This window comes from Lonchura striata, chromosome Z, assembly GCF_050655825.1.
Source record: "Lonchura striata isolate lonStrDom1 chromosome Z, ASM5065582v1, whole genome shotgun sequence".
Classification (NCBI taxonomy): Eukaryota; Metazoa; Chordata; class Aves; order Passeriformes; family Estrildidae; genus Lonchura; species Lonchura striata.
This window is the reverse complement of record NC_140740.1, coordinates 10,568,114-10,592,615: the sequence shown is the minus strand read 5'-3', so window position 1 is coordinate 10,592,615 and position 24,502 is coordinate 10,568,114. Positions and strand designations below refer to the sequence as shown.

At 36.1% G+C, this 24,502-nt stretch overlaps 1 protein-coding gene across 20 annotated transcripts in view; it reads left to right on the top strand.

Annotated features, from left to right (window-relative positions):
* The window catches only part of PAM (peptidylglycine alpha-amidating monooxygenase), a 121,069-nt gene extending 101,430 nt beyond the window's left edge, over positions 1 to 19,639 (top strand). For 5 of the 20 annotated variants that reach the window (XM_021543992.4, XM_021543988.4, XM_021543985.4 and 2 more), the window contains 11 exons: positions 2,561 to 2,690; positions 7,994 to 8,110; positions 8,564 to 8,636; positions 9,957 to 10,164; positions 10,796 to 10,996; positions 12,257 to 12,375; positions 13,370 to 13,469; positions 14,812 to 14,865; positions 17,110 to 17,322; positions 18,240 to 18,296; positions 18,830 to 19,639. In XM_021543992.4, coding sequence (XP_021399667.1) covers positions 2,561 to 2,690; positions 7,994 to 8,110; positions 8,564 to 8,636; positions 9,957 to 10,164; positions 10,796 to 10,996; positions 12,257 to 12,375; positions 13,370 to 13,469; positions 14,812 to 14,865; positions 17,110 to 17,322; positions 18,240 to 18,296; positions 18,830 to 19,011 — 1,454 coding nt within the window. In that variant the 3' untranslated portion in view covers positions 19,012 to 19,639. The remainder of the gene's footprint in view (positions 1 to 2,560; positions 2,691 to 7,993; positions 8,111 to 8,563; positions 8,637 to 9,956; positions 10,165 to 10,795; positions 10,997 to 12,256; positions 12,376 to 13,369; positions 13,470 to 14,811; positions 14,866 to 17,109; positions 17,323 to 18,239; positions 18,297 to 18,829) is intronic. The other 15 variants (XM_021543993.4, XM_085566880.1, XM_021543987.4 and 12 more) reach the window with 6 other exon arrangements.
* Positions 19,640 to 24,502: the final 4,863 nt, after the last annotated feature.

The following is a 24,502-nucleotide window of genomic DNA, read 5'->3' as shown; positions in this document are numbered from 1 at the left end:
TCAAGACTTAAATCAGTGCTCTGATGGCAGGGAGTGCAACATGACTTAGAGTTCACAAAGTTAAAAGCTAGAATGATCTTCGAGGAAATTCTGGATATTAAATTGCAAGTGTATCAAAAAAATAAGGCTTTAATCTTCTATTTCTTTAGAGACTTAATTGCATGTTCTAAATTTAGGTAATTCTTCCTTTTTTTTTTTTTTTTTTAAATTAACTACTCCAAGTTGAAAACTAGAAGATCTAGTACCTACTTTAGAGATCTCATTCACAAGAAAACTGATGATCTTGTTTTTTCTAAGTAATTATAAATTACTTCAGTGGGGAAAGTAATTTTCATTAGTCTCATATGAAACTGTTCTATGGACCCCTTATTCTTGTAGGGAAATAGTAATAAGTCTTAGATAAAGGAAGTCTAAATTTAGTGAGTTTTTGTAAAAAACTAGTTGCCTTGAGATAAACCTGTATATGGACTTGCAAAGGAAAAAGAAAATACAATACTAATTAACAAATTTTGGAAAAAATGTGATAAAATCTAAAGATTTTAGTGAGGCTGGAGCTCTTGTGATTAGATTGTATTTCCCTGTACATTTTATTGTTTTGATCTGTCAGAAATCTTTCATTTCTTTAAGTATAAACATTTTATATTTTATAGTATGTGTCTTCTGAGAGACTAGATAGAGGCCAAAATAGAAGTCCTATGTTTAGCCTGTTATTCTTTCCAGATTTTTGAAAAACAGTTCAGAGGCCTCTGTAACGTGAAACATAGACAAGCTTTCTGAAATTTAATATAAAGTGATATTGGATGAGCAAGTGAGGAGGCAGACACTCAATTTCCATTCTCTTATTCCTTCCAAAATCCAAACTTCTGTGAATAAGCCTGGCACTGCACCCACTGTAATCAACTCAGCTCTACAGAAGTATGAATATGTATAATTTTTTTAAACAGCTTTTTCTTTAGTTTGCAGCTTTTGTTCAGCTAAAATTTCTACAGGGCAGGATTTCTTGTTTTAGAAATTTCTGATTACTGTTCTGGATACACTGCAGTTGCTGATAGCTTTTAGGTTTCTTTTGGGTCACCTACTCTAGCTTTTGATATTGCAGTCCAAACAGGTAAAACATCTCCTAGTCTACAGTAGGTTTTCAGCACGGGTTTCATATTTCTTGGATAGGTTATAGAGAATGACTTTCCTTCCCCTGCATTCCTGTTGTTCTTTCTCAGACTGTATCTCTTCCAAGTGAAATGCAAGGGGAGGGTATTATCAGGTCAGATGGGTTGCACAGGCTTAAAGATTTTTTACATTGTTTCCCATTAATTTTGCCTTACATTGGAAAATCACTTCGGGGTGAAGGTGAGCCCTTGGGTGCTGTGTTTTCAGGTCTGTGATCTGCCCTCTTTCAAAGCAGGATGCCTTGGCATTTTGTGAATTTGGAAATCTTTTTCACATGCCTAGATGGTACTCCAGTGATTGGTGTTTAAGATCAGAGCAGAACTCACAAACTCTGGGTGAGCTGAAAGTTGCAAATTAAAGCATGGTTGCTTTCAAACACACTGATTATTAGTGAGGTGGCTCCAGTTTCACATAACTTCAATGAAATTGCTTCTTACTTGCCTTCAGTTTGGCTGTATGTGCCTACTTGCTAATTATGCATTGTAGAAATACCTGAATTATGCTCAACAAATCAATTTCTGAAGAGAAGCAGTCGTGATTTTCCTAACATGTAGAAGAAATTTTAGAATTTTTCTTTCTATTTTATCAGAATTAGTGAGATCTCTTTTGCCGTTACATTTTTTATTTTTGATAATCTGGTTCATTTGTCTCTTAATACACTGTCAGATCTGCACAAGAGCAATCTCTTTCTAGTAGTATTTAAGTAGGTGATCTGTGAGAAATTAATCCTTGCAGTCAACTCTCCTCAACTTTTTAAATATTGAACAGTTTGTGCCTTTTATCCTTGTCAGTCTACTTTTACATAAGAGAGATTGAAGAGACCATACTTATATCTTTTAATGTTAATCTCTGAAACTAAATTTCTCTCCCTTAGTTAAGACAAGTACAAGAAGTCTTCTTTTCTTAGTCTTAAAAGCTTTAATAGGAAAAAAAGGAAACATGATTCACCTTCCACATATTTAATTTAGTGATTCATGGTATTTATTTATGCATTTTTAGTCAAACACTGATAGTTAATATTTAAATTTTCCTGCTGATTTCAGTTGTATATTTTTGTAATTTTTCAGTGTAGAAAGTATTTACAGAGCTTCTAAAACTTCTAGAGTATGTATACATGTGTCCTTATAAGTTAGAGAAAAGAATAAAGCCAAAAGCAGTTTTGATATTTCTGTCATCTACACAGAGTAGGTTGCCAGTGCTTGTGCATGCTTTTCTGTGTTAAAACTATGCTTGGAATTGAACTTCAATTAATTCTGCATGTAAGAAAATGTCCATGTAATTCCCAACAGTCTGTACCAAATGCCAGTATCCATATTTGAATTTTTGTAATAAATATGCTACATTATTATATTTTTGTTTTTTTATATTTTTAAAATTTTATTTCTTTGGTCAGATTTCCACATAGAAGAGGCTGTGGAGTGGCCTGGCTTAGACCTCAAACTAGGCCAAGTTTCTGGGTTGGCTCTGGACCCTGAAAATAACCTAGTCGTCTTCCACAGAGGTGATCGAGTTTGGGATGAAAAGTAAGTAGAGACCCTTGCTGGATGGTGAGTTAGAAGGTTGAATTCCTGTGTGCTGTTTATATACATTCTCAAGGAAAGACAGTTTGAAGTTCTTTTACCATGTAAAAATCCAGTTTTTTGGCTGAAAGTGCCTTTCAGAGACTCAGAATAGAAATGGTGACTGACAATTCAAGATGATGAGTTATTATGTCTTTAGACAGTAAGAATGTGTCTCTAGAGGAAAAGAACATAGTACATTAGGTCTTTAAACTGTATGACCACATTAGTATGATATTCACTGAGAGTAATTATCCCTAGCTATCCATGTGTCTTAGCAGGAATAATTAGCCTGGGTGAATAATGTTTTTGTATGGTATACTGCAATTAGTACTTGGGTTTAAGACATGCAAAGCTGTGTCCATTCTTCTTTGTGTTTATGTACACTGAAAAAAAAAGGGATTGTTACAAGGTACTCTCTCAAAACAAACTTCATTCTACTCACTTGATAACATTTACTACATTTAGCATCACTCAAACCAAAAAATGTCTGAACTCTAGAATGGTGGTCCTTCTAGTATTTGTAGAACTACATAGTCAGAGGTATATTATTTTAAGAACAGAACTATAGAAGTATATTTTTTTAAGAAAAGAGGCATATTATCTTAAGAACAGAATTAATTCTAGAAGAGCACTATCTTTATTTTTACAGTGTTGTTGTGTCTTTGATTTTTAAAATTGTGTATGTGTTTATATGGGTACTTTTGAAATTGCAAGAGAATACTGAAAGAAAGTAGTACAAGTCTGTAATATGTTATGTGGTACCTTTTTTAAATATACCCTTTAAAAAAATTGTTTCTTTTTATTTTGTCTTTTTTTTAAACATCTGTTATCCATATATATGGCTGTAAGACCAAAGGGTAGGGCTATTTTCAAATCCTGATGAATTAATTTAAAGATAACATTGTGTCAGAAAAATAGGAGAGAATTCTGAGCATTATGATAACAAATTATGCTTAGAATAGTGTTTCATGAAAGAAAGTTAAGTTACTTAGGTTTCAAGAAAAATAACATAATGCAGCAGATAAGGCAATCACTTGTTTCTCATACAGTGTTCTCATGCGTTAGTGATGTCTCCTGCTCAAGTGTATATAAATACAGACTAAAGGATGCATTATACAACTTGTATTACTCAGACTTCAAGTATTGTATAAAAGCTGTTTTTTCATACTCCCACTCAGGAACAAGTGCCATTCTTTGTGTTGTTGAATAACAATTTTTTTAAATATTTGAAAATAGGCTGGTCCTTTTAAAATACATATTTTTGAATGTCTGGCAATTGAAGTATCCAACAATCCAGAGTGCAAAACTTGAGTTTGATATCCCACAGTATTGGGAAAGCCTACAGTTTTTAAACAAAAGAAAATAAATTAACATTCCCTAAAACAGAAGATATGCATGATGAATCAACCATATTGAGAGACAGATAGACTTCACCATCATTATGCTGTGGCTGCAGAAGATTAGAGTTGTGATACATAGTCTGGAAATCCATGGATGTACCGCCACTGCTCAGTAACACTACACATGGCCTTCCATAAAGATAACTAATCATTAAGTCCTAGTTCTTGAGGGGTTTTGTTCCTAAGTCTTACCTCTTTTTCTTTTTGTGGAGCATAGCTAATCAATGTATAGGAAATCTAGTGTTGATAGGGACACTTAAGTCAGCTGAACTAGAACTCTGTAGGCCTTTTATTTAGAGTACAATGATTTTAAAATGTATTTTGAAAACATGCCTGTTGTTAAGCTCTTTTTCCACATCTTGTGGCATGGAAAAGAGGCACACACAAATGTGCTCACCCAGTCAGCCTTCCCTTTTTATCTTTGGTTCATTAAATTTGAGGTCCCTTTCATGTGTTGTGATGAAAAAGGAAGGAGTAATGGGTGTTCTCATTTTTCAAGGAAAAAGAAGATGTTTGGAAGGGGTTCATCATGACAGTTGTATGGGGGGAGGCATAAGAAGTTATCAGACTTTTAACTTTTATCATTAGGTGCAAATACACAGTTAATAGAATATTCTTTACATAACTGTAAATGGGATAAATCAATAGCTTGAAAGCCCAGAATTTATTTTCTCTTTCAATGCTTCACCACCTTAGTATAGAAGCAAATAAAAACAATTTGCGCTGTTAGGCTATGCACAAATATTTCCAATGCATTATTAACAGGTGTCCCTGTTGAGTCAGGGATGGGAACAAAAGACTCCAGTCTTCAGAAGGTGAAAGGAAGGTGTTTAATGGAGAATAGCACATCTTTTATAACCCAACTTGCTAAGCTAAGACTTGATTGGTCTTAGAGTAAAATCCTCTTGCACTGTTGGTGAACCAAGAATAGCACACTCTGGAAAATCGTATCAATAAACAGCCTGGGCAGTTTTAATTCTTTCTCTGAGCTTTCTCACAGCTTCCCAGGAAAATCTTGGGAGAGTTGTGTCTCTTTTCAGAGGCTATGTGATTACCACAAACATATGCCACAAAAGCTGGATCCTCATTCAGCTCAATATAGTTGGTTGAATGATCTATGCTGTTGCAAAAGGTAACTTCAGTCTACTTTAGAGCACAAAGGTATGCTTTAGAGCACAATGATAAGCCCTGTAATACAGTAACAGCTTTGCAGTTGCTGTAGCATTCCTTCAGCATATGATTTTTAAAAAATAATCCTCTTAAATAATTAAGATTTTTCTACAGCGTGGTAGTTTCAGAGCAGTCTTTGCTATTAGCAGCATATATTGTGTAGAATGAAAAAAATTAAAACTATTCGGCTGGCTAAGCAGTGAATCAGTTGGATGTTATTTTGCATTTTGTGATGAAAAATGTATGCTATTTATTCAATTTATAAAGAACGTACTAGAGAATATCAGTCACATTCTTGTTAATGCATTCTTATCAAGGTAGGCAGACTGACACAGTACTACAATGGGGATGGATATTGATCAAGAATAGACCTCAGGGTTGTGCTTTCAGAGGTTCTGAGATCAGGTGGTCTGTCTAAATTTACTATGTAGTCCAAAAGAAGGATACTAGATTTTTATAAGAAATTGTCTGCATTAGTGTGGAGTGGCCAGATGAGAAGTGGAAACATAACTGTGGAATTAGAAGTAGTAGATGTGCAGAAGGTTTTATTTGTCCTTCAGTATCAAAGTGCAGAACCTATCAGGAAATAATGTTTTAGAGCAATATGATTACTGTGTTTAGTTGTTCTCTTTGTGTGGTTTTGGTCTTGCTGCTTTTAAGCTGTAAGTATTGTTTGTGTTCTTATTTATCAGTTAAAACAAAGGAACATTGCCTGGAAATTAATCTTAAGCACTGGAAGAAAAGAGTGACTACGATTTTGTAGCATTCTAGTCATCCTCCTAGAAAAGACATTTGACAGGGAGAAGATGAACTTCTATAGACTCAAGTTCACTAGAATTTCTCTGCATACCATACAATCTCTTGTTTACACTGAAATCACTTAGTTCCCAGAAGAGCTGGGAATAGCAGGAAATACTTAGGCATCTAGACAGCACCATTACTAAGAATCAAAATCATAACAAGGAAAGCCAGTAATTACTTTTAGTCTAGATAGTCAGTTCTGCAGATACAATCATGTTTTCAATGGGGCTTGTTTTGTACTATATCTACCATCACTAAGATCCTTTTCTTTGATTATTTGTGTAGATTTTCTGCAGTTAGCTATGTACATTAAAAATAAGATTAGTTCAGTCTGTCCATTGTTGATGCTACAGTTTGGTAATCCATAGCTAGAGCAAGCCCTTATGAGTGTTAGACTCCTTTTAAAATAAAACTTCAAAATGAAGAGAACTTGTCATGGCAGATTACTGTCATGAACAGTAAAGAATATAACAGCACCTGCTGAATGATGTTCAAACAAGAAGGTACAACACCAGTATAGGCTTTTGTATGTCATTACCATTTATCCATTCTCTCCGTCTTCATGATGGCAGAACTCTGGGGAGAGTTTTAGTAGCTTTCACCATTCATAGTCAAAAAGATTATTTTGACATCAGACTTATTTCTACCAGAAATTCAATAGTTACAGATGGTTACTATATACAATGGTAGTATCTAAATATTATTTTTTAATCATAGCCTATGCAGAAGCTTAAACACATTCTGTATTGATTTTTCTGGTTATATATACAGCCAATATTGCTTTTCCACATTAAATATTCTAGATATATAAATATTTAATGTTATGAATATGTGAGACTGTTAGAACTGTACAATATATAGTTTTAATAGCTTTATTCATAGCCTTCTCTGTGACTACAAAGTATATTCTTGTTTACCAAGTAACATCAATCAGGGCTGGATTTCTCTTGGGATTAACAAATGGATTTTAAAAAGTGAATGCAGGGAATGGGCCTTGTATTCATGCATTTTTCATTCACATCAAACACCATGCACTAACATCTAGCCTGAAATGTTGTTCAAAATATTTTACAGTCTGTTTACCTTCACTAAAAGCTGAACATATATTTTAACAGGTTAGAGTAAGAGTCTTTGTAAGGATACAGATAACGATATTTTTATTTTTTGGAAGCATATGAAAATTTCATTCCTAGTAAATGTCCTCTGGAAAGTTTATCCTGATTCTTAATGTATGAAATAGTGAGATGTTCAAATGTTTTTCTGAATATATTCCATGTACCCTGAAAATTGAGTGCAATATTGTGGGATTAGGAGGAATGCATAGAATATCCTATAGTCTTGTGTAAGCACACTGTGAAAAGGATAAGAACTGTAAGAACTGAATGTTGTAGTAGTAAGCTCTAGCAATATACTGAACTGCATATGAAAAAAATATAAAGCAGAAGACACACAAATATGCACAGACTGCCTTAGATGGTACAAAGTATACCTGGTTGTACTGGTAGGTATGGCCTGATGATTCCCTACATTTTTTTCTTAGGCTATATTGCTGAATTTCTCATTTTTGGGTTGCCATGACAATGAAATTATTTTTAAAAATAATTTGAAAAGGGGTTTTTACTTTCTTGCTTTAGGACTATCTTTAATTTTTGCTGTGTTGATTTGGTGCTCCTTTAGTTTAGAAGTCATAGCCTCAGTAGAAAATGCAGACATGCAACAGTATTAACTCTTACAATCATACAGTGATGTAATAAGATTTATATTTAAAGAAAAAATGAAGCAAATAATCCCACACTGGAAACTGAACTAAAAAACTTAGCTTTAACTTGTGTGTATATTGTTCATTAGTAAAACCTTCTAATGCTGGCTTTCAATTCAACTGTTTTTGTACAGTTCTTTTGACAGCAAATTTGTCTATCAGCAAAGAGGACTTGGACCAATTGAACAGAACACAATTATTGTTTTGAATCCAAGTAATGCAGAACTGCTTCATTCCACAGGCAAAAGTCTGTAAGTTGGGTTTCCTTTTTCTCTTACTAATTAAACTAATATTTCCATACTAAACTCATTTTTATGTGTTTTATATTATGTTTGTGCATTTATATACAATTATGTAGCTGTAGCCTGAGTATCTTCAAGTAAGTAAATAAACAAAGTTTATTTTCTAACATTCCATATAATTGCATCTACCAGCCAGATTAACAGAAGTGAATATTGTACATTGTCCTTGTAGATGCTAAGGTAGCCTGAGTGAGATATCTGAGATCAACTGAATTTCATAACTGAGACAGTCTTGTCAAGAAAATTCTGAGCTGTAAAGCTGTATTTTTCATTAAATGCTACATGTAGTTAGTATGTACAATGTTTGTTTTTAATCTGTAGATAAAAAATGAAATCTTTGCATCTATATCATTCTTCCAGAAAAATGATTTTAACTTCATTCTTCTACATTTATGCTTGCAGATTTTATTTACCACATGGATTGAGTGTAGATAAAAATGGTAACTACTGGGTCACTGATGTAGCTCTTCATCAGGTATGTTTCTGAATATTTAGCATCAGGACCATAATATTTTGCTTAAAAATATTTTTTTATTTTCCTAGAGATTTGACATACATTGCCTATCTAGGCCTGTTTAGAATAACATTAAGAATGTGCCTGCAGAAATTCACCCCTATTCATGGAATATAGTTGTGTTGAATAATTTGCTACAAGGACATAGCATGTAGAAATAATAGAATCGTAAACTCAGACCATGGAATCATGGTCTGAGTTGGAAGGGACCTTAAAGATTATCTCGTTCCAGCTGCCCTGCCATGGGCAGGGACACCTTCCACTAGGCTAGGTTGCTCAGGGTGCCATCCAGTGTGGCCTGGAACACTTTCAGATGTGGGACAGCCACAGCTTCTCTGGGCATCCTCACCAGTGTCATCATCAATCTTGTGGTAAAGAACTTCCTTCTAATATCTAATCTAAACCTACTCCTTGTTTGAAGTCATTCCCACCTGAATGGGGAATTCTGTCACTACATGCAGCTGTAAAAGGTTAATTTCCATCTTCCTTGTGGGCTCCCTTCAGGAACTGGGAGGCCACAGTTAGGTCACCCAGAAGCATTTTTTTCTCCAGGCTGAACAGTTCTAGTTCTGTCAGCCTTTCCTCATAGCAGAGGTGCTCCATTCCTCTGCTCACCTTGGTGCCTCCTCTGGACTCTCTCAGCAGCTCCATGTCCTTGCTGTGCTGGGACCCCAGAGCTGGAGGCAGCTCTGCAGGTGGGGTCTCACCAGAGCAGGGCAGAGGGGCAGAATCCCCTCCCTGCCCTGTGCCCACGGGGCTCTGGGTGCAGCCCAGGACATGGTTAACCTCTGGCTGTGAGCACACATTACCAGCTCATGTTGAACTTCTCATCAGCCAACACCTTCTCCTCAGGGCTGCTCTCAATTCCTTCTCCTCCCAGCCTGTATTTGTGCTTGGGATTGCCCCAACCCAGGTGCAAGATCCTGCACTTGGCCTTGTTGAATTTCATGAGGTTGTCATGGAGCCCCTCTCTCCAGCCTTTCAAGATCCCTCTGCAATTTTCTTCTATGTCTTTTGCATATTGATGCACTTAAATCTATGAAGTAAAACTAAATTGTTTGCTTTGTAATGATGGGAAATTTGTATTTTAAGCAGAAGTTTCCTAGAATCAGGACTATTGAAAACCTAATAATAAATATTATGGCAAATATATTAAGATTATGTTTGATATGTAAATTTATTTTATACATAGTGGTAGGAGTTTTTCCCTAGGCCATCTAGGTCTCAGGTTTCACCTTCCATAACTGAAACTTCTTTTCTTTTCCTTTTGACTGAAAAAAGGTTTTCAAACTAGGAGCCAATGACAAAGAACCATTACTGATCTTAGGAGTACCTTTGCAACCAGGCAGTGACAAAAATCATTTCTGTCAACCAACTGATGTGGCCGTGGACCCAATCACTGGCAGCATTTACGTCTCTGATGGTTACTGCAACAGTCGGATTATTCAGTTCTCTCCAAATGGACTGTATGTGATGCAGTGGGGAGAAGGTACAGTCAGGGCTCTTGGTGCTTTACCATACTGCTGTTACCACAAACTTATATTGCTGATATTACTATTAGTTTTTTAAAATTAATTTCTATAACTGAAATACCTTCCAGGTGCTACATGAAGTTCAGCCTTGTTCTTGCATCCAAATTTTCTCTTTGCTTTTCCTACTTGTAGTGGTTATATATTTCCTAAAAATAAAAAGTGGGGGTTTGTTACCTTGTTTTCAGAATAAATATTGTTGTGTCCTATTTTGTCAAGAAAATATTCTGACTTTCATAAAGCCTTTTTTTTTTTTAACACGTAAGGAAGGAATCATTTTTTGCCAGATTTATGCTGTAATTTCATCTATTTTAAGTGCTATGAATAATTATATTTCTGTCTGACTCAGATCTATGTATCACTGTAACAATGTTGAATATTCCCAGGAAATTGCAAATTCTAAATTTGGGATTTGTAAAGAAAACACAGTAGGCTACTGTGAGTTATATACCTAAATGCTAGGAAGAGAGCAAGCTGACCCTAATCTTCCCAGGGTTACATTGCATTATGTGGCATACTGCTGTTTCTAAGTAAAACCAATAGTTTCAGTGTGTACTTTGACACAAACTTGTGGGGGTTTTTTTGTTGCAGAGACTTCTATGGGCAGACCCAGGCCTGGGCAGTTTTGTATCCCTCACAGCTTAGCCCTGATCCCTGACTTAGGTCAGCTGTGTGTTGCAGACAGAGAAAATGGTCGAATTCAGTGCTTTAGGCTGGAGACTGGGGAGTTCACAAGAGAGATCAAACACAAAGCATTTGGAAGAGAGTTGTTTGCAGTTTCATATGTTCCAGGTAATCTTTTTTCTTGTTCTTGATATTTCAAGTAGTTGTTTTGTGCCAGGATGTCAGTGTTATTTCCTGAAGTGCTAATGTGTTATCTTAGGATGAATATTAATTATCTTTTAGAGTAGTCCTGATGCAATGGAAAATTTGAGAACTACTTGTTTTCCTGCTTGTGGATGAGGGAAGCTTGAGTCTAATCTCTGTTTCTAAAAAATGACTGATTACTCCCTAAATGTGATGTCAACAAGTAGACAATCTTGCTGCTTCCTGGTGACTACACAGTTAATCAGTAAATAATGAATTATTATTAATAGTAACGTTTCTAAATATTAATTTTGAACTCCATTGAAGAGAGCAAAATTAAGACCAAATGAACAAGAAGGGTTTTTTGTTTCATGAAATCAGAGAGCTGAAAGCAAACAGAAAACATTGTGATTTTTAATATCACAGCCTGGTTAAAATTACTCTATTAAGTTTTGGGATTAGAATTTTAGATACCTATACTGAAGGTAAGGTAAATGTTAAGAACTGGATGAGGAATTTTGGCATGCTGGGCTCCTGATTCCTTAATACTAAATTTAATATCATGTTTCTCTCTTTTGCATCTTCAAGAATGTAAAAAATGGCTGTGCTGGATGAGAGGCTTGATATCTGTGTGTCTCTGACAGTGGAAAGAGGCATTCTGAGAGTGTGTGTAAGCTTGGTTGCATTTTGTAGTCATTCCTCTCCTATTCACCATGCATCCACAAACCCTTTATTTAGCAGTTTTAGGAGGTGACCTCTGATCTGTTCATCATAGCATCTTTCTACAGACATATTGCCCATAAATTCTAATCCCGTTTCAAACTGATTTGTGTTGTCTAATCCTCAAGTCCCCTTTCACATTTTAACCTTTTGTGGTCCCACTTACTCCCCATCTAACTTTCTTCCTTTGATGCATTGAAAGAACTTTCTGCTATCAGGTCAACCATCCGCAGCACAGCATTCTTGAGATTATTTTTTAACACCTTCACATTTCTTTTGCATTTAAACTATATGTAAAATAATTGCCTTGCTGGTTCTTCTTATATGAATTAAGTGTGCATCTCTTAAATGACAAAGTTTCAGTGAGTTATACCTCACTTAACTTTCCTCTTGTAGTTTAGCTTCTTGTTATCTTTTTGTCTCTCTGTCTCTCAGACAGCCTTTTTTCATCTAAACTATTACAGCTCCATCTTCACTGCAGTTTGCTATGTGTGGGGTCTTAAGGCAGATCTAATGTTGTTGCAGGTGGTCTCCTCTTTGCAGTTAATGGAATGCCCTATCCTGGAGAGGTGGAATCAGTGCAAGGATTTGTGATGAATTTCTCTACTGGAGAAATAATTGATAATTTCATTCCACTTAGAAAGGTAGAGTACTGCACAGAGTGCCTTTTATATACAATTATATATATGAGAACATTAGGAATGTTTTACCTTTCCAACTTCCATAAGAAGTTGGAAAATTGCTTATTGCTGGAAATAAGATGCTTTATAATGTAAGGTATTCAAAAGGAATTATTTATAGTACTGAATAAAAATGCTAGTATTTTGGGTATTAGCTTCTACATGTGGTACACATCTGAAAATTATACTATCTTCTAGATGATTCCTACAGATAATATCTTCAAGTAGGATAAGCCTATTTATTACTGTCATTACTGTTCTTAAAAGTTAATTTAAGAGAATAAAGAAGAAATTGAAAGATTCATATATTTAGATGCTAGTAATTTGTAAAAGAAATAGAGCTCATTCCTAAGCAGAAATAATATGCAACTGTATGGTTATATCCCTCTTTACAGAACACTAGTGAGTATGTTAAGGCTAAGTGTTCTTCATGCCCTATTGTACATAAAAATTGTGGATTTTTTTTAATAGTTTCTATATATTGCCTTAGATTAAAGAATGAATGTTAATATTCCCACTTATTGGTACAACATACACTTTTTATTTGCAATCCAACTTTAAATTATATTGAGAGTTATTCTTTTCTGAGTATAGCAAATAGCTGTTTTTCATATGAACTTTAACAAAAACTAAATGTGTAGGCTTCAAACCAAGATTATTTTTGAAAATACATATTTCAGCAGATAAAGTGGAATATAATAGTATGAATAGAAATAATATTAGTATATTTTTTAGCATTAATATATGGAATAATCTCTATGTTGTTATCCCTGGAGAAGGCAAACATTCAATAGAAATGGAATTCCTTTCATTTCACACATTTGGGTTTCAAACCAGCACCTGCTGCATTTTCCAGTCTAAAGAAGGATTGAACATGACCAGGCTCATGATAGGTGTTAAGGGGGCCTTCTGAAAGCATAGACACTTCAGGCTAATCTGTGACTGCTTATCTTCACAGAGCTTTGAGATGCCACATGATATTGTTGCTTCAGAAGACAGAACAGTATTTGTGGGAGATGTTCATGCCAAAGCAGTGTGGAAGTTTGTATCTGTGGGAAGTATGTTCTTTTTGTTCTTAATGTCCTAACTTCACATTTTGTACCTTCAGATCAGTATCACTTATCAAGAGCCTAGTGGCATAATGAGTGATTTAAAGTGCACTACAAGCTTCACTTGCAGCAGTTGTGTGCTGCTGCTCAGTTTTCATTAAAAGACTGTTCTTCAGCATTGTTGTGTGCTCTGTCAAAGAAGAGTCCTGGGCACACCAGTTTGTCACAGAAGGAATCAACATGCATTTACCTTACACATCCTTTGTCAGTAACAAAAAAGTAACTTAAACAAAAGTGTTACTCTAGTAATTTCAGTGTATCATTTGCTGAGAACTCAACTGCTTCCTTTGAGGTTATCATGCAGAAAACTCCCAAGGTGTACAATAAAAACACAGGTCAACTTAAAAATTTTATTAATTTCATTGGGAGCATTTATCACTAGAAAATTAATCTAGTATAATTTGAAGTTCTGTTTCCATACAGAGGAGACACTTGCCATTTTTAATCTAGTAATCCCCAAGGCAAGCAGCCTCAGTTCAGGGAGAGGAACCTGATTAGTCAGACATCAATTTAGTAGAATTCAGAGAGAGGTTACATGTTTTACAGGAATAAAAATATAATCCACTGCTCCATTATATGGGATTAAAAATGTATGACAGACGTAAAGTCTTAGGTTTCAGGATGTTAGTCATCCAGTAAGAGTTCGCTGCTATAAATGACTAAGCTAGCTAGTTACTCCTTATTTGTCTTGTTTATAATTGATAGATTTTCCTTTGGGGCACTTGGTATCAGCTGCTCTTAATAACAGGAGACTGGACCAGATAAATTGTAATTCTGTTTGGATATGTTTTTATCTGCATCTAGTAAACTGAACATGGACAATTCTCAGCTTTTATTCAAAGAAACATGAGAAGAAAAAAGTAATGGAATTTTTACAGGTTAGATAAGGGAAGTACTTGTATAAAATTTTCTTTTTAGTTTTTGCTGAAGTATAAAAGAAGAGTAGCTAAGAAACCCTGATTCAACCAGCCTTTAATTCACTATTATTTTGATTATAGTAAACAGTTTTATCTCTTGGGAATCTATGAGCCTTTAGGCATACACATAAAATCTTTCTGTTTCATAAAAGCTGATTATTGCAAGCAACTTTCATTAACTGATCTCTTCCTTTTTTTCCTCTGGCCTTGTGAGCTACTGAATAGTTTATATTGACTCTCTGTGGTGAAATTCAAGTGTTGATAAGAATGTTTACTATAGGATTGCACTGTACATATGAGACAGCTAGCAGGAAAATGTCACTGAGTGCCTTTCTGAAATATCAGTTGTCCTGAAGAATGATTTTGTTTTACAGACATGGAACATCGGTCAGTTAAAAAGGCTGGTATTGAGGTACAGGAGACAAAAGGTTAGTCTGATTCATAATGAAAATGAAGGGCTCAGTATGTTCACATAGACTAGGGCTGCTTCTGCCAAGCTGAAGGGACAAAATGCTGACTAGTTTGACTGTTCTGTTTTTTGTGAGTTCCTATAGGAAGCACTAGAAGGAAGCTTGTAACACTGCTACCTGGTAGATGCTGTTTCACAGCCAACCTAAACATTTCATTTCCAGTGATGACAAGTGCTTCACTGTCACAGAATAAAAATTTTTCTAGTAGGTTAATTCCATCCTACCATCTGGTATGGTCCAGATTGGTATCTGTGGCATCTCCCTTAGATGCAGAAATAGCTCTAAAATACAACTTGTGACAATTACTCTCCAGCACCCTCCCCCGCTCTACAGCCCTCCACCACCAAAAAAAGGATTTTTTTAAATGACAATTGGTTTATATTCCTGTGTAGTATTTTAGTACACAGCCTTGTCAGTCACACCATATGGCAAGAAATACTATTTTTTTCTATTTACATTTCTTCCCATAGATTTACTAGACTTTTTATTTATTTAATCTGCATGAAAACCAAAAAAAAAAAAAGGAAAAAGAAAATTAAATCATATAGGAACAACATAAGGAGACAGTACACATGGAGGAGGTTCAAAGGAGTAAAATAATAATTACGGTAGATGAAAAGTAATTTTAACCATTTGTATTCTATTATGTAGCTCATTTACCTCTCAGAAAAACAGTACCACATTATGGTACTATTTATAAAAGCATTTAAAATGTTCAAATGTTCTTGTTTTTCTTTGCTTAAATTCAGAGTTTATGTAGTTTGCTTCAGCCATGTATATGCAGACAGAGAAAAGTAAAAAAACCCCAACTGCCAGTTGAAAGCATATAGAATAAAGTAGAAAAAAGAAGGCTAATGAAACAATGAAATGCTTACTGCCATCACTGTAATCCTTTTATTTTATCTCCATTGGTACACCAGCCTGCCTGAAGCACTCAAAAGGGAAGTGTTGACATTAAAGCATGCTGTATATCTAGGGATATGTAAATGCCTTTTGGCTTTCTTTAGCTGACACTTCTAATGTCATAGAGGAAAAATGCCATAGTAACACCACGGTAAGGAAAAGGTTTTAAGTAAGAATGTCTAAACCTGTTTAGAGTAGGTAGGCTGAAATTAACATCTTTCAGCTCCACTGGGAGAAAAGAAAGAGCCAATAGACTTTCATTGTGTCATCTGCTTAATAAATGGAGGGGAGTGGCCTGTGCTCTCACAGCCTCCTGGTGACGGACTGCAACTGTGACATGGGGGAAAATATATGGAGAACTGTAACTTTGCCAAGAGGTGGGAAAGATGGTGGAGGAAAATCTTGAACAGACAGCATATTTTCATTGTGTCACTGTTATCCTTGTACTTGTGATAACAATGATATTGTTTATCATTGTATTAATTTTGAGTCTAAACTGAACCATTTGACTTTCCTTCAGAGTGGGACTTCATTTTAATTTTGATACAGAATCAAAACAGTGTTGATTTAAAGTGTTTGTGATGCAGCTACTTGTTAAGAAATGCTGTTCAGTCTGAATTCAAAATACATAGCTAGACAGTTTTACTCGCTAAAAATTATTACAAAGCATTTGCAACATCATAAAGATTTTTCTGAAATAGTTTTTCTCCTTGTGGGTATAAAGTTAACAAATTAGTCAGCAATGACTAAATGTAGTTTTCAAAAGCTCTCCAGATTTGTGGAACCAAAATTCCTTAATGGAATGTAACAGTTCAAAAATCAACCCTTTGTCACAGTTTTATGAGAAAGATCTTTAAACTTTTTCTTTGTGTTTATAATATGATGTATACTGGTTTCTGTATTTCTTGTGGAAATGTTTTTGTCAAAAGGGGATGTTTAAATGATGTTACACCACATGATTATTTGCAAAAATGGATAATTGGGGTAATTTCCTATATTTTAAATAGTAGATACTTTTTAGGACAAAACTATTTGACACATCTCCTTTCCTCATTTGAGAAAAGGGGAGGGAATCTTTGCTAGTGAGCAGTATCAATCAGAATTGCTCTTCCTTTTATTTTGGATAGTATCAGCAAAAGCCAAAAATGTCTCCATAAGAGTTTGTCTTTTGTTTCCTTGTTACAAAGCACTTAAGGCATCCTAGTTTGTTGTTTCCTGTAACACTTTGCTCTGCAACAGCTGTTCAAACAACAGCTTGATGCATACGGATTACATATGGAAATTCTTTTCTTTTTAAAGAATCAGAAACAATTGTTGAAGCCAGATTGAAAAACAATCAAGAATCAAGAGACCCTCTAAAGAATGTGGATAAGCAACACTTGGTCCAACAGGCCAGCAGCACTGGAGTTTCCTTTGTTCTTATTACAACTCTTCTTATTATCCCTGTTGTTGTCCTGCTCGTAATTTTAGTATTTATTCGGTGGAGGAAGACAACTGTCTATGGAGGTAACTGTGAGTAACTATTCTAGAGAACAGGCTTTTATTATTCCAGTTCCAAATATCACTGAACACTGGGGGGTGAGGGTATGAAGAGAGCAGCTCCCTGTACCTTTGTCCTCCTGAATAGTTGCAATGGTGCTGCATGCAAACTCACAGCGTGGCAGGGACTCAGCACCTGCAGCCCCCTGAGCCTTCAATAGTGCATAGAATTCAGAAATTTTAATACTGCAAGTGTAGGTTTAATTTTTTTAGTATGGGATCTTTAACCTGCTGAGAACAAAAGACTCCATATGGGTATTACAGAGATACAAGCAAAATGAAAACAGATAAGAAATTATGTATTATTGCTCTCTCCTACCTAGTCAGTTCTGTGAGTCAGACATGCTCTCATAGTGCAGCTTAATCCATAGCTCCAAAAGCTTTAATTTGTACTTAGAAGTTATGTGAGTGGTTCTAAATTTGTATTGTATAATAACATTGTTTTGCATAAATTGGCAGACTGTGATAGGCATTTGATCTCTAGACTTGTTATTTTGTATCACAAAGTTGTTTTAGCAAGATACTTTCTTCCAGAGAAGAAAATGTACACAGAGTGCACAACACAGTTCTGCCACTGTCAGGACCTGCTCTGACAGAGTAGGCCATTCAGCAGTCTAATATGGCTACACAACTGAATTGGATGTATTTTATTTGAAGATTTCAGCATACAGTTTCCTGGCTTTTGTATTCAAATGTGTTAGCATACCAAAAGTGCTAGATGGCATATCAAATATGCTGGTAATCTACTCTATTGCAGTGCTGCCATAGAGTGCTTCTTAGAGCTGCTGATTGGTTTGTTTAATGTCTGTGATTTTTATCAGAAAATAAGATCATTTGATCACAGAACACTGGGGGTTTAGCTTATTTTTGAAATTTACTTTGTTTTTCAGCTGATGGGGAACGCAAACTAGATTCTAGTTCAGGCAGAATTTTAGGCAGACTTAGAGGTAAGTAGTCACTGAAGATGTTTTCAAATGCAGTTAACTGGAGGCTTTTTTTTTTTTGTGTATTCATGTTGACTAACAGATTTGATGGAACTTTCTCAAAGGAAGGATTGGGGGCAAAGATCAGGGGCTTTTGAAAACTTCTTTTACAGCAACTTTTATCTGTCACTGTCTGCCCACTAAAGAGGATGAGTCACTACCAGTGGGAGAGCAGGAGCTATAATGACTTATTGTGGATCTGGTGAATGAAATGAAGCACTTTGAAACTAAGGGCAGATGGGTAGGAACGCCAGTAACCTGTATAGAATTAATGAAATCCAGACTATGTTAAAAAGGCATAGTCTGAAATTTCTACTTTTAATCTTAATTTCCTTCTTCTTTCCTATTACTTTTGTGACTCATGTGCTGAAGCTTTAAAAACAGTTTCTGGAAGGACACTTAAAAGAATCACCACTATACTTTTTAATTAGTAGATAGATTTTTATTCCTCCCTTGCAGTTAGAGCAATACTTATGAAAATCCTTTCCTTTCCATAGGGAAAGGCAGTGGTGGAATTAACCTTGGGAACTTCTTTGCAAGTCACAAAGGCTACAGCCGGAAAGGGTTTGACCGGCTGAGCACTGAAGGAAGTGATCAAGAAAAAGATGAAGATGATGGCACTGATTCTGAGGAAGAGTGTTCAGCATCTCCACTGCCACCAGCACCTTCATCATCCTGAAAAAAACCTTTGAGTTCTCCATTATATGGTTCAACCCAGAATGTCAGATTTGTTTTCCCTTAAGCACGTTTAAGATCTTGTATATTTAATTGTAAACTATTCTAGTCTGTGTGGGGCTGTACACTGATTCCTTTAATTTTTGTTTGGTTTTAGTTATGTTTTTTAAGTGAAGGAGGATATGGAAATTCCATATCAGTGCTGTTAGTTTTTATGTGAGCATCTTAATAAAGCAAAGTCTTCTAATTGCAGGACTGATTTAAAGCAGTAGTATTTTATCATCAAATATGGGGATCTTGTAAATAAGTCTTACTATCTGCTTCATCAAAGTATTTTTTCCATAATTATTGAGTTGCCAATTTCTGTTTTGTGCCTTTCCTCTTCAATGTCCTTAACCTGTTGCATTACAGAGAATATACAGTGCCACAAGAAAATGAAGCTGCTAAGTCTTCTTCTATTTTTTTAAATCACAAACATGATATTGCATTGAAGGAAAGAAAAAAGTCTCTAATTTTTTTCTTCTTCCTAACTTAATGTGTTTCTGGAATGTCTTATTTTTAGATGGTATCACTGTTAGAACACTATTTTCAGAAGCTGAATGTAATTTGTGTAATAAAGTATTCGCAGAGCATTGGCTGTCAGAGTGTACTTTGGAAGTTTGCTTGCATCTTTTTGTTTATGACTTTTGTAAAAGTTACAGGGGGCACTTAACACAGTAAATTTTAATGTGTTCTACCAGCAGAGAAAAAGAGTACTATTTTTTATGGAAGCTGGAAAAATATTTTGCCATGTCACAAGGATCTTTGCCTTTTTTTTTAAGACTAATAATCTGCAGACATGTACAAAGTCAACCTTAAACACCTAAAGAGGGATTTTACTTGTATAATAAAACTGCAAGGTATTTCCTTAATAAAACACATGGTCACAGCTAAGAGGAAACCTGTGTCTCGAATGAAATATGCAAATTACTCAAGGTAGGTATCTAATACTACCTGGTTGGAAGTACTGATTTTCTCTTTTTTTCTCCACACTTTCTTTTTCATTCATTCAACAGGAACCCTCAGTCCTGTAATAAGCTCTCTCATTTAACAGCAGACTTACGGAAGTCCTACTGGATAATTAGCCTCTCTGTATGAGTCATCTAGAGTGTGAATCATTGTGTAACATCATTATGACTAATCAGTCTAGTTTGAGGATCAGAGCATAATTAATGTCTTTTAAAACTGCTATTATGAGCAGCGTGTACACAGCTGTAATTGCCACAGGGTTTTATGAAACAGTTTTCATTATCGTCATCGCAGGTGTTGTAATAGGCTACTGCTGGCACTGATACTGGAAAATAGGCTTTAAGCTCCTTGTAGTGGTTTTGCAAGGTCTGTGGGGGCATAAGGGTAATGATAGTGGAGAAAAAGGTTTCTTCTCCCAGCAAGATTTTATAAATCCCCCTTTTCTGGGAAAGAAACCAAAACCAAAACCCCAGACTTAAAATGCATTACATACAGCAAAATCTCCAAGATAGCCATCTGAAATGCTGGCCAGGCACATTTTCATGTGAAATGTATTTGGTGCACACTCTTAAGTTGCTTCCTCTCCTGCAAGTTTTTGTTTTCCTAATGTTACAAGGAACACAGTGTGTTTCTTACCTTTGAAAGCAAGGCAGTATTATTTTTGGCAGTGGTCTTGGTCCTTACATATATGAATAACAAGAAATTCATTGGGAAGAATCCTCTGAAGCTGTCTGCAAAAATGCTCCATCACTGGTTTACAGGAAGTTCCCAGTGACAGCAGTTAAGAAAGCTGTGGTGTCACTGCTGCCATAGGTGGTGTATATGCCCTATAAACGTGTTGGGGGTTTTCTGCTTTCATTAGCAGAGCTCAGTGGAAGTAATATGCAGCTTCCTCTTTGTCCTTTCCTTTATTTGAGCTGTATCTTCAGTTGTAGATAATGCTTTGTTGAGAAGGAATCAGCCAAACAGTTCAATTGCAAATACAGGCTAAAATGGATTAATTGAGCTTTAATCATAATCTCAGCTCTCTGGAATTCAGACATTGGTCTCTACAGTAATCCTGGGCTGCCCAAAGAGAAGCAGGATGAGGGAGGAGATTCCACTCTGATCTGGTGAGACCCCCATCTGCAGTGCTGCATGCAGCCCTGGGATCCCCAAAATAAGAAGGATGTGGACCTGTTGGAGTGGGTCCAGAGAGGGCCACAAGGATAGTCAGAGGGCTGAAGTACCTCTCTTGGAGTTTTTGAGTCTGGACAAGATAAGGCTCCCCAGAGATCTGATTTTGGCCTTTGAGTGTTTAAAGTGGGTTTATAAGGAAGACAGAACCTTTTTACCAAGGACTGTAGTGATAGGTCAAGGGGGCAATGGTTTTAAACTGAAAAGGGAGATTTAGATTGGATATTAGAGAGAAATTCTTTATTCTGAGCATGGTAAGGCACTGGCACAGGCTGCCCAGAGAAACTGTAGATGCCTCATCCCTGGAAGTGTTCAAGGCCAGGTTGTATGGGGCTCTGGTCAGCAGGTAGTGTCCATGCCCATGGCAGAGGGGATGCATTAGGGGATCTTTAAGGTCACTTTCAACCCAAGCCATTCTGTCATTTTTAATAGCTGCATAGATAGGCCACCCAGCTACTTTTCAGCAGCAATCAACATTCAGCACATGAGGTCTTGTGCTCTTAATTCTGCACAGGTGTAATGGCAAAATTGGAACATCTGAACCTACTTGAAGACACTGAACGTTCTTAGTCTCTCATTAGAGCTGCATCTTATGAAAACAATGTACCATAGACTCCATATTGCAATAGAAAAATTAATGCAAAAAGGAAGATACCAACTTTTTGAATCATAGTTCAGAAATCACAGCTGGCTCATTTTAATAAGCCTGCAGACCATCTTCCATGCCAACAGGTTTTGTGTGCTAATATTATTTATTGAATTAAATGTTGAATTCTGGTTATTCAGTCTAAATTTTAGAGAGCATGTTTAAATTAATTTTCAGCAGTTGCTCCAGGTAAGACTATGCTTTAATGAACATCATGTAATTGCACATTTTATGTTTTAAAAAATGTGGTTTTACCTTCCATGTGTTGTTGATTAATCTTTCCTTAAGCCTTTTTAAGAAGGAAGAATCTTGGCTATTGTAGGGGCTGAATATTTTCATTAAAATTAGGCTGACCAAGTAGCTAAGCACCTTTCTGTACTGTATTAAACATCTCCCTGTTTTAAATAGTTTGACTCAGGGGAGATCTTACAGGGTTATGGATGAGAAGGTGGTTGTGATCCACTGGCAAGTGGCTTTGGGTAATTTTTGGTACCTTTTTGTGAACCTGCAATGAGGGCAGACTGTGGCCACTGCAAGGTGCCAGATGCACTGACCTGTAACACACAGGTTGCCACCCACGTCACCTGAAGGTGTCCCAATTAACTGAAATTACAATCCTAATTAAGCAGCTGTCCTTGCCACCAAGTATTAGGTGTAAATTGATTCCTTGGGAAGCATCTTGATTAAGTAGATTTCTAATCAAGCAGTGTACTGTAGAGTTAATGAGGATTTATAGATCATTGTGGTGAATTGCAAAAGCTTCTTCCTTGCCAAAACTAGATTTAAATTTTATCAGAGTCTTTAGGTCTGTGATGGCTGTCATGCTACAATGGATTAGGATTAAGCATGTGTCATGCTACAGAGGAGGGGCTTGGTAATTTTTAGGTTGCCATTGAAATACACATGTGAAAACTTGTTTGAAAGATTTAGTATATATTAGCAGTAGAATTTGTGTGGATCATTACTGCTGAGCAATTCAAGAGCAATTTTAATTACTTAATTGCGCTTTAGGACATACTTTAAAATTTTAAAGACTATGTCATTATATAGTTCACAGTTTGTGTGGATTCCTGTATTGTTCAATAAAAAAATGCAAAAACAGATCCAAATATTCAAGTAAATTAAAAATAAGAGCTGAAATTAAGTCACTGTATTTTCTATGTAAAACAGATGCTAGTGAGCCCTACAGGTTTAGCACTCTGATTTGCCTTTACCTATTGGGATTTTTTAATTCTTAGATGTGAAAGTATTTTTTTCTGTGAATTTTCAAAATTTGTTAGTAAAATTTACACTGTAACTGCTCTTTAGGCTCTTTTCCAGTAATGGGGAAAAAAATAGATTTGTCTGTATAGCTAAGTGTTACTGGCAGAAGAAAAGAGGGGAGGTGACAGTGTAGAGGAGAATTTAAATCTGCAGTGATAGTTACTTATCAAAGCAAAACCTGCAAACTTCTTGCTGTTTCTGGACATGGTGGCTAAGAAACCTAAAAGAACATTCAGCTGGCATTGTTAGACACGTATTTTGGAGATACTGCATGGTAGTCAATCTGGAAGCTGCACTAGATTTTTTTCTAAATACTACAGGTCATGAAGGCACATTATTTTACTGTTTCTTTATCTCCATTCCACACATATTTCTTATTAATGAGTTGCATGTGAAGCATGACATCCTGTGACTGATTTCACTGTATAGCTTTTAGAAAATATACAGATGATGGGCAGTATTCTTGTAGGCATTGTGCCAAAGTACTGGTTTAAGATGCAGTAATTTTATTCCTAGAAAATAGTCCATGGTAACAGTTCAGCAAACTAGGGAAATTATTAATTACAGACTATACTTATTCTTCTGAGACATATGAGAAACCTAAATTTTCTACTCTTTTTTAATTAGAATTGAAGATTTTTTTTCAGAATGGAGATTAGGCAACTGCCAAAGAGGCTAAAGGAGTTACTTAGGGTTTCAGGGTGGAACCCTGCCCTGGCCACAGCAATGTTTAGTGCTCTGAGTACCCTCTCCCCTGTTGCTTCCTTCAACCGTGACACGTCCTAAAACAGCTGCACAAGAGAAAATTACTTTCAGGAAAAGACTGAATTCCGCAATTCTGCCATGTTTCCTCAGGTCAGCTCTTGGGTCACACACACTGTGCCACACATAAGGAAGTGGAGGCATGGCATTATTCCAGGCACTTGCCTGGGAGATCCTACTCACAGCAACCGAGGCATAATGAGTACTGAAGGGTGACTGGAAGGTAAAATCTACCACAGTTGGTAGCTGTGATATACAACCACCTAAAGCACAAGTAGGGTATTTTTGTATTCTGCCTCACATGACAGGTCAGTCATGCACCCCTCACACAATGTGGGTCATGTGGCTCTCAGAAATGTATTCATGCTCCTGTGATTACTGACAATCCCATGTGAAAATTACCGAAAATTCTGCTGCAAACATCGTTTTGGAAAGAAGTCCTTGGAAGGGCAGGGCGGCAGCAGCTCCCCGCGGATCCAGGCTGCCACCGTGTGTCCAATGCTCCAGCACAAATCCCGAGTGTCTCCCTCTGGAGACGAACACAGGACAGCTAAGACTCTGAAAAACTGTTTGCCAGTATGACACCGTAACTATGCGCTCTGCTTTCCTTCTTCTTGGTCTTTATTCTGTGGGAGTGGTG